This window comes from Necator americanus, chromosome V, assembly GCF_031761385.1.
Source record: "Necator americanus strain Aroian chromosome V, whole genome shotgun sequence".
Classification (NCBI taxonomy): Eukaryota; Metazoa; Nematoda; class Chromadorea; order Rhabditida; family Ancylostomatidae; genus Necator; species Necator americanus.
The window spans coordinates 7,434,294-7,448,603 of record NC_087375.1 but is presented as its reverse complement, the minus strand read 5'-3'; the positions used below and the strand labels follow the sequence as shown (position 1 = coordinate 7,448,603).

At 40.0% G+C, this 14,310-nt stretch overlaps 1 protein-coding gene across 1 annotated transcript; it reads right to left on the bottom strand.

Annotated features, from left to right (window-relative positions):
• Positions 1-701: 701 nt before the first annotated feature.
• On the bottom strand, positions 702-10,229 carry RB195_013209 (uncharacterized protein; the record flags this gene model as incomplete). Its single annotated transcript, XM_064202913.1, has 9 exons — positions 702-754; positions 1,873-2,027; positions 2,085-2,250; positions 2,355-2,457; positions 2,753-2,883; positions 3,889-3,986; positions 8,327-8,477; positions 8,594-8,697; positions 10,093-10,229. 9 exons carry the CDS (start codon positions 10,227-10,229, stop codon positions 702-704), a joined length of 1,098 nt encoding a protein of 365 aa, XP_064058794.1.
• Between the last annotated feature and the right edge of the window lie 4,081 nt (positions 10,230-14,310).

Genomic DNA, 14,310 nt, shown 5'->3' with positions numbered 1-14,310 from the left:
AAGAATATGTGTTCCACTCAGCGCAAGTGATCGTTCAGTCGACATTTTTGCATCGCGCAACAAACCGTTGATCATCTCTGAATCATTAATGAAAAAGTTTTCTTCCATTCCAGTGTTTTTGTTTACTTTTCAGGATTTTTTTTTGATTGTGTTATAGACAAACTATCGACTCTTCTTCTGCTAGTAGAAACGAAATTTTTCAAGCAGTGGGAGGAATTAACTGAAATCTTGACTTTACGTGTACATTTCGTAGGAATTCTTCAACAGTTTTTTCTTTCTCTCAAAAATACTTTCTGATGAGGTTTTTTTTTTCAACGAACCAATTCCCGTTAAATTCGATAGTTCTATAACTATTCAATGATCTTCGAATCGAATGAATGTAGAAGCATTTATCGAATATGTACCCTGCATTTAAACAATCACAACATAACACCAAAAAGCTTTGAAAATGTCCTAATGAGATCATAGATGAGTATCCCGCGAATTGTACAGTACAAAAATACCCGAGCATAAGTAAATTGGAAATTATTTTGCTATTCATTAGAATCTGATTTAAAAATAAGGCCTGAAAAAAATGCACAAAACAAATCAATAAAAATAATTGAAAGTAAGTTCTCGTTCAATCAATAAGTCGATCGTGTAGTCGTTCGTCATTGTGGTCATGAAGGTTTCCATCCGTACATTCGTGGAGATTTTCACTTCTACTGTGGATTCTCTACGTCTTCAATTTTCGGCTTCGTCATGAATCCGTTCCCTGAATGCAGAACAATGAAGAAGGATCGAATCATTTTCTCGCTGCTCAAGATTCAGCAACCACCGAGCGGACAATGCATGGTCGGGTCAAAACCACCTGAAGCTCGGTGCAGCGGCAACGGTTGTGGTCGTGATGGGACCCACTCACTCATTCCACTCATCCCTGCAATCCGAGTAGCTCGGAACCGCCATCACAAGCACGCCGCATTGAGCGCGCTCGCTTACCACAACTGCACCGCGGGTTCATTCTGACCCGCCTATACAATACTGGTGACGAGAATCTTTTGTGATCAAAAGCGTTTTTTTTTTTTTTGAACAAAGGTACAGCATAAAACACTTCTCTCAACTTTTTTCATCAGCTTTTTCATTATTGTGATGGACAAGCTTCTAACAACAAGGCGAACTGAAGGCAGTGTGTAGCGATTTTGACGTGGTGCGGAACCCACAGCAAAAGCGTAAAGTTTGGCTGATAGATGGGCGGAACGCAGAGTAGTTCCGCTTATCTTTTCCTAATCGTCGTTAAAAATGGCGTAGAAACCGGCATTGTTTCCTACAAAATCAGTTGCAACACGTGACCTCCCCTGCACGCGCCGCATCCAATTGCGAGCGGTCGAGGGTCAATGATGCTTTCTCACCAGCCTATTCAAGTGAGACAAATGAATCGGCTGCTGAGGGAAACGGAGCGTGTTCAAAAATGGGTGTTCTAACGTATAGTAGGGTCAAATGACATGAAGCATGGTGCAGTTGCGTACGCGGCTTGTCTCGAGGCGGTGCGGTGGAGCGTAGCGGTTCGAAGCGTGCTGAAACCACCGATCGCTGCACTTTGCGACAGTTCCACCTCGGTTCCAGCTGCTGCCTCCAACGGAACCCTTCCTTCGAACGCGTACGCAAGTGGAGCGTGCTTCATGTCGTTTTGACCCGACTATATTTCGTAAGAACTAAAGCGGTCTACGCTTTCGCGGTGGGTCCCACACCACACCAAAATCGTGATACGCTGCTTTTAAGAGTGAATGCATCTCTGCACATAAAAATTCGTCATAAATTAAGGAATTCGTCATAAATGCAGCCATACATCAACAAAACACATCAAAAAGTCGTGAATTCTCGACTGGACTGTACCTATGCACGTATAGCTGTCCAATGTTTCTCGTGCAACTTTCCCGTGTGTTGTAAGCATTAATCTCTCAGATGCCCTTGATGGTTTACTGTCGACAAATTTTATTTTAGCCACGAACCAACGAATACCGTACAACGTACGAAGCTGGTTACGATATCTAAATTAGTATAGCTTAGAAGTTGAAGACTTTTATGTTCATAACTGCGTTGCTTACCTAGTTGAATATTTGATGTAGAATATAAAAGGTGACGATGTGTTAACCACAATTAAAATATTATTAATGTCATTCAGCAAATAACCAACAGGATGTCGGAATAATGAAGAGAATAAGATTTCAGCAACATTAAGTATAAACGAGAAAGTGTAACATACAAGAAACACTGAAAAAAAAATAGTGAGAAAAAATTGAAACTGAAACTGAAAAACTGAAACAACTAGTTTGAAAAAAAAAATGAAAACGGTAAAAAACCTTAAAATAACCTACCTATAACCACAAAAATCATCATTTTGGCAGTGCTATGCTCACGCTTCTCGGAAGCTACCAATTCTCTTCGGTGTTCTGCTGCCATAAGTATAGTCCTTGCTACCTAAAAGAGAATTAAGTAAAGTATTTACTACAGTATAAGTATGTAAGCGTATTGGTAGTAAAGTATTAGCAAACGGTAAGAGGAGCTATTCACGTCATAAAATGATAATTCGAAGGTATGCAATCAAAAGAATGCAAAAATAAAAATAAAAATGAGAAAAAAAAACTCGTAAAAACTCTACTGAGTACAAATAAAATGTGAAATGCGTTTTCAGAATCAGAAAGAAATAAGAAATAGAAATAGAAATAAGAAATAAGAAATAAAAATATAAAAAGAATAATGTGTTCTTGTTTACCTGCAAGTTTAAAATACAAAGTACTAATAGAGGTAGCACAAACTGCGATAACAATGTGGCGATATTCTGGTACCATAACAGAAATAGTGGACTGTCTCGAAGAAGTGGTTGAACTATGGCCTCGACTGATTCTGAAAGAGAAGTATTCGAAGACATTTTCAAGATTTTTTTTTAATGAGAAAGAAAAACAATATTTTGTGCTGATCTTCTGATTTACTTGATATATCAGACTACTCAGTAGTGGTCTCACGAAGAAGAGAACGTCTGGATAGCACTTACACTTCAGACAAAATATCACATATCAGTAATATCAAAAAATATCACTAGAATATCAACAAATATCAAAATATAAAAAAAATATCATAATGCATTACGTTTTTGCTTAAGGAAACAAGCTGATCTCGTAAAAGTTTCTATATTTTTTGCTCTCCGCTATTTTGTTGAACACAACTACTAACTCGTGTTCCGATAGCAGCTTCCGACTGGAAAATCGTCCGAGTCATTGAGAATGAGCAGAATTAAATTTTTGAAACACAAGCCGAGAACATATAAATCGCTGATTCCAAAAATCCTTGCAACGATATGTGGTGATATATATAGTCGGGACAAAACGAGCTGAACCCTGGTGCAGCTGCGTAAGAGGCTGCGCTTGAAGCGGTGCGGTAGAAATCAAGGGAGGGCCATCTCTTGCACCACTTACCGCTATGGTCCCAATCAAGCTAGCGATGGTCCCACCTCGGTTCCTCACGTGTCGCTTCGAGTGCAACCACCTACGCAACTGCACCGGATTTCAGCTGGTTTTGAACCGACCACGGGATAGAATTTATCAAAAGGAGTCAAAACGACATGAAGGATAGTGTACTTGCGTAAGGGGTTGCGCTTGAAACGGTGGGGTGTAGCGCAGCGGTTACGATATACTGAGGATCCTTGCTACCACCGTTCACTGCTGCGGTTCGCTGTGGTCCCAGCTCAATTCCAACCGCTACTTTCACCGTGCTTCCACTTCGAGCGCAACCGCTTACGCAATTGCACCGCGCTTCATGTCGTTTTGACCCGACTATAGGTGCATGGCACACAAATTATCACATATCGTATATCGTAAATTATGACATAACTCGAATTGTAAAGAAACGAACCTGAATGGGACTCTATGATTTGGAACTCCCAAAATCGAACAAAATTATATGCAATTGAGAAGACCACTATTAGAAATACAGTCAGAAGTGCTCGTGGTCTGGAAATTAAACTCATGACAAAGTGTAAAAGGTGTTAACACGGTTGTGTACAAAAAGTACCGGAGTAGGAACACTCTTGAAACCTTGCTAAAGAAAAGTACAGCAAAAAAAAAGCCATGGATATTAAATAAAATGACGCATTGAGAATGTGGTAGCGCCTGTCCGTTTGCTGTTCGAAGCGGCGAAAAAGGTCGGAAACAATTTCGTGCGTATTGCGGATCAGTGCCACAAAAGTGGTGGCGCTTATGCAGTCCGAGAAAAATCCTCGGTCTATATTGTTGTTTGTATGTTGTTGTATGTTGTTAGTATGTTTATGCATTACGCTGTCGTTTGTCTGTTTTAGACAAGTTTATACTTAGAGAGGTGGACGGGAGTTCCGTGCTTAATTTTGCGGTTATTTCTTGAAGCTCATCCACAACTATGCTACGTTTGGTACTGTAACGAGCAAAAAAAAAAAACAAACTGTGGTTGTTCGCGGACGTATGCGATCATTTGCGAGCAATTGGACATCGAACAGCTTTTTTTTACGTATCCGCGTACACCTTGGATCATAAAACAAAAAGTTTACACACTATTCTGTATTCTGACTGTAATATTGACTTAAAGACATCACATCACGAATCTGGCGAGGTATGGATTCTCGTTGGAGTATACCGATATCGAGTCGTAGATTATGAATAGAAGGATGGTTCCGCTCATCTCTCCCTGCATCACTGTGTGAACAGACGGCTTCAGAGTGGAGTTATTTACGACGTCCTCTATAGCAACCCGCCACCCTTGCGCCCCGCCCCCGCCTGCGATTCGTCGAATGAAACCAATTGCCCATCGGGGCGTCCGAATGGATTTTCGGCGAATAGCGGGTGGGGGCGGGGCGCAGGAGTGGCCCGTTGAAATAGAGGACGTTGTAAGGTCGCGCATTCCGAAGCCGTCTGTTTACAGTGATGCAGGGAGAGATGAGGGGAACCACCCCTGTATTCATAATCTACGACCCGATTTAGGTATACTCCAGCGAAAATCCATATCATGCCAGATTCGTAGGGTGATGTCTTTAACTTCAGCTAAATTATAGAGTTGGACACAGTTGAACACAGCTGCTTTTACTACACATTATTAGTGTTAACAAGAGATAAGGTTGAGCTGAATTCTAAAATGTTAACCATAGAAAAATATGTGTGTTTAACCCCAGAACACCATGAAAACCGTGGAGATTTGTGTGTGCAGGCGTATGTACCTCTGTTCACATTAATTTAGTTCCCTACATTTTGCATTCTGGGAACTCTATCAAGAATTCCATCTTAAGGTTCAAAAATCTTTCCATACATCATTGTTCTCGTGGCCTCTATCTGATTTAGCTGTGGGCGAAAACAATTTCACAACTAACAAAGGTATTATTCATTAATGTCAGAGGAAAAAAAACCTCATTTCTTCTCGTTTAAGAGGGGAAGAAACCTAGCAGCCAGGACGACATTAAGGTTAAGAGACGACATTAAGCAGTTCTCATAAGATTACGAAGTTGTACAATGCTATTATGGGGATACGGATAGTGATATCACAACGATAGACAAAGGATAAAGAATGAAATGTCTGGCGTTAACGAATCCACTTGGGATGCGCCACCACGTTCATGTCAATTCAGAATCGTTTGAGGTTTACGAACGTGTGACTGGCCCATACAATGACTTGTAGGGGCTAGCCCATGTGTAAAGTCAGTGTTTTTATCCTCCCAGACAAGTCTGGCACCAATTTATCGATCCCGGTGGGATGAAAGGCTTGGTGAGCACTAGGGCGGATCCGAACCTCCGATCGATCGTGCAGGAAGCTGAACCTCTTACCGATTGCGCAACGATAGATAGTAGAAGTGATTTCCGAGCGGATTTTCGATAATTACTTGTGTAACTGCACAATTGAGTCCGAAAATCTCAACGAACCGTAATTCTGCAAATGCAGAACCCCTCGCTTCTTGCCCATGCACAATGTTTACTCATAACTATAAACGACTAAAGGCAATACTTAATTGTTTATAATCGTTTATGATCGCGAATAAACAATATGGAATAAACAAAAATTAGATTAGAGACGGGGCAAACATTGGAAAAAAAACGTCTCGTCGTGCAGAAAGCTGCACTTGATTCGGCAAATAGTGATGATATGAAATTTGCATGCATAATTGCTGAAGCGTATGCCGAGTTGCTTGATCCTCAAACGTTTGCGTTGCTTTTCCGTAAGTGAATCAAAGACAACATGACTACAGAATAGACGGATACTGTACCCAGGCACCTACATATGACCTCTTGATTACAGGAATTGATAGAACTTATTAACTCCAGCCTCACTGAGGTGTTTATATTTTGAACATAGACTCGTCTTTATGTATAAATTAATTTCTCTAAAGCAACGGCCATCCTGCTTTTAGCGTCTACTCGTATGATCGTAGCAGGAAAAGAGCATATGCTTCATAACCAAAGTCTTGATAACAGACCTTGATATATATATATATATATATATATATATATATATATATATATATATTTCCCACATATTTCTGGATGTATTTTCGTTGTAAAGGATCGATTGCGCTGGATTGTTCTTTCAAAGAGCCGATATTCATGCAATACCTCAATTTCTTCAAAGAAAGGGAAGGTGCTCCTGACTCTTCTCAATTAATAACTCTTCTTTTATCCAGTTTTTGAGGCCCAGATTTCTTTCGGCATTTGTAACATAATCTCACTAAGAAAAAAATCTTGAGTTGGTCGAAACCCATAAAGGGCTATCCTGATTTTATTCAGGACCATATGAAGAAGTAAGCAGCCAACAGCTCAAGAGCTGGAGAACCTCCTTCCACTTAGTTTTTCTTTAAGAAGATTTCCTTAAAACACGAAGTTACAGAATACTAATCTCAAAAGCTATAAAAAGAGCGCTCTATTCCCGAAATCTTTCTTACTGAAAAAGAGCGCACTATTCCAGAATTTTTTCCTAATAGAAATATCCTCAGACTTGTTGGAAATATTGCATCTAGAGTCAGTGTGGAACGTTGCGCTCTCTCGCTGAAGAGGTGAACTGGTCCTCCGTCCACAGTCGGGGACAAGTTAAGGAGAAGAAACGGCAAAATAAGCAACGAATATGATTACGCGGTCTTAGTGAAGTGCTTGTCCATTAGATTTATCGTGTTTTTGGTGTTAGAGCGCCGCTAAGATCTTAATCTCTAAGAAATAAGTTTCTTCTCCTTCACTTTTAATTTTGTATTTATGCGGACATGATTATCACTTTTTCGTTGCAATAAAAGGCGCAGTGAAATCCTAAAATCCTTCTTAGAGAGAAACACCAACCATGCGAAATTACACGAAAAGTGGGGCAGAAAAGCGATTCCTACAAAAAGAAGTATTTGAAAAGATGCCCTGACGAAAAGTACTAAACGAATGTTTAAGTAAAAAGTAAAAAAAAAATTCAGAACAGAGTATTAAATTAGCAATAAAAGGATTTTTCTGGTATTACGCCTACGATTATGGTAAGTGTACAAAATTACACAAAGAAGTGACAGAAATAAGATCCTCACAAACTAAGATCTTGGAGACTTGAGTTGGAGACTTTAGCAGCAAAACAAACGGCGAAACTAATGAACTTGCTAGGATTAACATTATACTGGTAGTACTAGTAGTACTACCACCACCAGTACCCGACTGTTATACACAAAATGAATAAAAAAAGAACGAAAACTATGAGAAACAAGAGGAAAAGAGCTCAGAGGAGCTTGTCGCGCTCTGTGGAGAAAGGTCACTGCACAGTTCCTCTGAGGACACAATATGTCATTCCAATACAACACGTTTAAAGGCATCACCCAACGAATCTGAGTTGGTACGAATTTCAGGTGGAGTATTCGTATACGGGATAGTAGATTACGGAGAGGGGGGTGATTCCGTTCGTTTCTTCCTAATTGCCGTAAAAAAACGATGCGGCGCGTGCACAAAGCTGGCGCGCTCCAATCGAACTCGCTTTAGAAAATAGCGTGCCGGAGCGCTCAACGCCATATCTTCCGGGCCGTTTTTTACGGCAATTAGGGATAAATGGACGGAACCACCCTTCTCTCCATAATATACGACTCCGTATAGGCGTAATCCACCTGAAACCCGCACCACCCCAGATTCCTGAGATGATGTCTTTAAAGCGGAGTTCTACCCTGATCAACTATGAACTCTTTCTGGAAAAAGAAGAATATTGATTGATCTTTCTGAAAAAAATGAATATCGACTGATGGAACCATATCTTATGTCCCCGACATTTTTACAAAGGTCGTTCATATTTTAATCTTTGAAATAATCCATCAGCAGAAGTGAAAACATACCTAGTACTATAACTGACAACATCGAACGGATGACAAACAGCTAAATATCGATCAACAGTGATCGATACAAGCAACCAAACGCTCATCGATTGGAACATCACAGTGATCGGATACGCGTAGAACATCATCATAGCAATCGATTTTTCAGAGACTAAAACAACAATGCCTATTGATTCCGCGTTATGTTGTAGCGTATAAAACTGAAGAACTGCATCGCTTCAGAAAAAAAAAGAACCAAAATGTTACGGTAATGAAAAAGAACGATACCTGGCAATATGTACTGTAGGTGAACACTGCTAAATACCGGTATAGAGAGAATACAGACAAAAAGATCAGAAGCAGATAGTGCGGACAACAGTATATTGATTGATCTGGAATCACTATACGATACTGTAAACTTTGTGAATCGTTCGTTAGTAACCGAATAAGACCGGAAGGGAAAAGTAGAAAAAAGTCCATTTATTTCTGATTTAATGCAAAAAACCTCCAAGTTTGAGGTCATCAGCAACACTAAACGGTGGATTTACATTAGAAGTGAGTGACTGACAGGAATAGGCAACCATCCGCTGCCGTAGTCGGGTCAAACTCGGATGCGAGAAGCTCGGTGTAGCTGCGTAAGTGGATTCCGTACGAAGCGATGCGGTTTCGATCAAGGTGAGAACCTCGTTAGTTCACTCGTCCCTGCATTCGAAGTGGAGCTGGCGATGGTTCCCACCTTGATCACAACCACTAGTTCCATTCCGCAGCTTCAGGCGGAACCGTTTACGCGAATTCGCCAAGTATTAGGCCGTTTTGATCTGACTGGAGTATAGTCAGGTCAAAACGACATGAAGCACGGACAGTGGCGTAAGCGGTTGCGCTCGAAGCGGTGCGGTGGAGACAGCGGTTGGAATCGAGATGGGACCATGGCGGATTGCAGAGACAGGTGGAGGCAGGGAGGATCCTTACACGATCCAAACCGTTACGCTCCAGCGCGCCGCTTCGAGCGCAGCCGTTTATTCAACGGTCCGCGCTTCATGTCGCTTTGACCCGACTATACTTGAGCGATCACAGCGTCGCCTAAGAATGATGGACAGACGAGAAGAACTGCATTGAACACGTTGCTGTCACAAAGTGGGAATCAAGCACTGGCAGTAGATAAAGAAAGTTGTGAGGAGGTAGTGTTTTTGCTCAGTTCTTTACTATGAGGCAAAGCTGACAAATAGTTATAGTCAGGTCAACACGACATGAAACACTCTCGTAAGCGGCTGCGCTCGAAGCGGTGCGGTGCAGCGTAGCGGTTAGTGTCGAAAGAGTGGGACCCTATTACTCATCGAGACAGTTTGCCACCCCCATCCTATACTCTAACTTCACCGCATCGCTTCGAGTGCAACCACTTTCGCAGCTGCACCGAGCTTCCTGTCGTTTCCACCCGACTGTACTTACCTCCCGCTCTCCTACGTGCTTTTTTGTTCATATATGGGTCAAAACATAAAAGAAATCGTAGTTTTAAATTGATTTTCTTGAGCTGTAGCCAAGATTGAGTCTGCCTACCGCTTGGATGCTTTCTGTAAGGTGATGAGGCGCTTGAGAGGATAAATCACTAATGGCTTTGAATTTTCCAGGCTCTGACGAAGGGGATAACGCCGAAACGTTAGTCGTTGTTTAATAATAAAGACGATCAATACCAATCTTGGCTACAGCTCAAGGAAATCAATTTAAAACTACGTTTCAACATGCCGAGATTCAAAGACAGTCGAACATGGGCAATAAAAGAAATCACCTACCTCTTTCGAAATGCAGGCCTTGTATAGATGTACAGCGAGAGGGAATTCCCAACAACTCCAAATAAACACAAAACAATCATCACAACAGCACATATCTGTGATAGCAACAGCAACATTTCTGGCTGTGATGAATCCATGACCTGTAAATGAGATATAAATGGTGGATTATAATATGTAAACTGACAAGAAACGATGAAAACTTGGTCAACAGAAATTACACGAAAATGAAAACTAGGACTTCTCATAACGAGCTCAAGGTTTATAGGAAAGTGCATGGCGATAAAGGGTACGGCATAGGAAAGAAATAAACAAATTTATGGGAAATAGAATCGCCGACAACGAATTATCGGATAAAAACAAATAAGGAAGGATTTTAAGGTGGCAATGAACACTAAATTTCACAATACGCTGACGCTGGGAAGCGTTTATCATTAAAAATAATTCGATAAAGGTACATGAAAAATGGAAAAATGGAATTGTAGGAGAAAAAAAATGACACCTCACTGAAGAACCACGAAAATGGAACAGAAAATAAAAACGGGTACGCATGCATATCGAAAACGACCACAAGCAGAGAGGGAAATAAAATTGGCGAGAATATCATAGAAGCAGTAATGTAAAAAGGGTTTGAAGATTTATTTATGGATTTTATGGATGAAATTAGAAAATACTGCACTGGTAGCTACAGTAATAGAACGTAATACTATCAATACAGTAATAGAAACGAGTATTCAGATGTGTTGATTGCGGTAGAAAATTCCTCTATCACTTCCTGTTTCTCTTAAAGGCATCAGCCCACGAATTTGAAGTGGTACGGATTTCAGGTGGAGTATTCGCATACGAGATCGTAGATTAAGGAGAGGGAGAGGGGTCGTCCATTTCTTCCTAATTGCCGTAAAAAAACGGCCCGGACGATACGGGTTCGAGCGATCCGGCGCGCTATTTTCTACAACGAGTTCGATTAGAGCGCGCCAGCCTTGTGCACGCGCCGCATCTTCCGGGCCGTTTTTTACGGCAATTAGGAAGAAATCACACTCCTCTCCATAATCTACGATCCCGTATACGAATATTCCACATGAAATCCATACCACCTCAGATTCGTGGGGTGATGTCTTTAAGAAACTCAAAGACAGCGTATCGTATATAATGGTTGTCTAGAAAATAAATAAGAATGGTAACGAAATGAGCGTTCCTATGTGTCCCTAATGGAAAGAATGTGGATATGAAATAGATCTAAAAGTTAAAGGATGAAGGATAAAGTTTGTGGCGTTAATCAATCCGCTTCGGATGCGTCCCCGCGTTCACTTCAATTCAGATTCAAGTTTGGGGTTTACGAACGTGTAACTGGCCGTGGCCTATTACAGTGACTTGCGGGGGCTAGACGATGTGTCAAGTCAGTGTTTTTATCCTCTCAGAGAAGTCTGGCACCAATTTATCGACCTCGAAGGGATGAAAGGCTTGGTGAGCACCTGGGCGGATTCGAACCTCCGATCGATCGTGCTGGAATCGGAACCTCTAACCGCTACACTACACTCGCCCATGAAACAGATTAAGACAGAGAAAGTTGCACGTACAGCTGTAGCCGCCCGGATTTATACTTGTCCTGACGTCGGCGATGCGTTCAGAGCAACTAAATGACTTTCTTTGTGGAACTCCCACTTCGCAACCTCCTCCTAGACGTAGTAACTGGAATTACATTAGGACCGTCTCGATGAACATAAGTACAAACTTTGGAATGGACTAGACGACAACTTTGGAATACACTTTGGCTAATCCGACAAGAAGAAAGGGTGAAGGATGTCATCAGGATGTTGCCAGTATAGAAGAGCAAACCTAATCGATCGACTGTTTTCGATCTACGATCGTCTACGAAATCAATTAGTCGAAGGAAGCGGAAGAGCAGAAAAAGCAGATTATTATCTGTTCAAACCAACGATAAAATAATGAAGTAAAACACGAACGTTCACAGAAAGAGTTGCTGGAAGAAAAAGTCCCGATACCGATGAATATTTTATTCTTCATTGCATATTATTTCTTATAATGTTTAAGGATTAACCACATCGAACAAATTGATAGATCAACACATATGTACTGTACTTGTATCGGGCGATGTTAACTATTATTCCACTTGTAGCCTAGAAGGCAAAAAATATTTCCTGAATAACATCCATAGATTTCTTGGAGTGCTTTCAAGAAAGAAAAAACGCAGAAATTCTCACAAAACCGTGTGAAGACGGTGATAGACTGCGGGAAAAGGAAACGTATCCTGCGTGTTTTCTTCCATCCAATGATGCACCGTACTCTAACGAAATTCTCGCGCTAATAAATGTCCATAGAAAAAAGTACTCCAATAAAAACACCACTTGGAGTAAAGTGTATTTGGGGGGAGACGAGAGTCGGCCGCGTTCTTATTTCTGGAAGTGAATAACTAAATCAGCTAGGGTTCTAAAATCTAAGCATTAGTCTTACAGGATCCATGACATTCAGGCTAAAGCTACTTAGAGAAAAAAGGGAGATAAAGCTTCCAGAAACAAGTGTGAGGTTGAGCCTCCTTACCGCCAAGAACAAATTACAACATAAGGAAAGCAAGTGAGAAAAATGTGAGAATAAACTAGAAGAAGAGAAATAAAACGGATTTCTATAACATTTTCATTGAAAAAACCTCCAAATTTTGCTGAATATATATTGTAAAATCACATCTTAGAATATTTTCCTTAGGATTATTAAACCCAATAAATTAAAAGCAAACAAAATTAAAACAATGACTAGGTGTAGTCAGATGCTTAAAAATTACTTACTGAAAGAAATAATTGCTTTGATATGTTCCAAGCTACAAATTAGTGTCTCTAACACTTTGGTAGATGAAAAAAAATTAGATAAAATAAAAATGTATGAATAAAATGAATAAATAAAACTTCCTGCATAATAAGAACCTCCTAATAATAAAAAGGAAATCCTTAAAGAGATCCACTAGATGTTAAGATACAATGTGGTAATACGTGTTTTTCTTTATGGATTTTTTTCCCCTAATTAGAACCTAAATTTCAAACTCTAAATTATATAAAGATAATCACTCAGATTAAATAAAGATTAATAACCATTATGAAATGATTAAGGTTCACAAGGGAGAATTATTCGAGAGAGAAGTAGGAGACAGCGGAAGTGCTGAACGCAGTTTAACAGTGTAGATCATAAAAGAAGAATTTTTGCAATTGTGAAAATAAGCGAATTAGAATGGGAAGAACCTCGGCTAAGTGATATTCTCGCATCCCCCGATCCGATAAAACATTTACTCTTGACATTTTAAAGTATAGTGACATGACATTTCATAGTCGCTCTTTCCTAAAGCTTCATAAATGAGATTACACTTTGATGTCTTATTCCTAATAAGGAGGTAAAGGTATATCCTTTCCTTAAAACATTAACATAAAGTCCGCACATTAGGACAAGCACGTTCTCCAGTGAGACATCGTTGTTCGATGATATCAACGAAGTCAACGAAGCGTGGGATAATTTGGAATGAGCTGCAAGTAACTGAAAATTGAATCTAAAGGATTAAGGATAAAGTGTCCTTCGTCAGTCAATCCGCATAGGATGCGCCCACGTGTTCACACTTCAATTCAGAACTATTTCACGTTTATGTGAACGCACATCTAACCTATACAATTAATTCCAGGGAGCTAGTCGATGTATCAATTCACATTTTTCATCCTCCCATACAAGTCTGACACCATTTCATGGTCCCTGAATAGATGAATAAAAGCCTCAGTTGGTATTAGGGCGGTCTCGAACCATTGATCGATTGTATAGTCACAGCGGGACCTCTTAACGACTGCGCCACGCAAGAACTGAATATGAGAAAGAAAAATTCTCACTGGGATTGCAAAGATTCATAACAGTTTTCTTGCATAAGGTACATTCTTACCTATGTCTAAGAGAGACGAAATAAATAATTAAAAATTAAAATTTAATTAAAATAAAAATAAATAATATTGCCAACAAATGTTTATCGAATTTCTCATGCATTAGTTAAAATTAAAATTTGATTAAAAATAAAATAAATAATATTGCCAACAAATATTTATCGAATTTCTCATGCATCCTGGAGAGAACTGGGAGGGAACTGTTTCAAATGTGAAATGTACAGGCACAGGAATCGTAACTGTAAAAATCTGCAAAGTTTATCTGGGTTGTTATAAGCAAATATATGAGGGATTT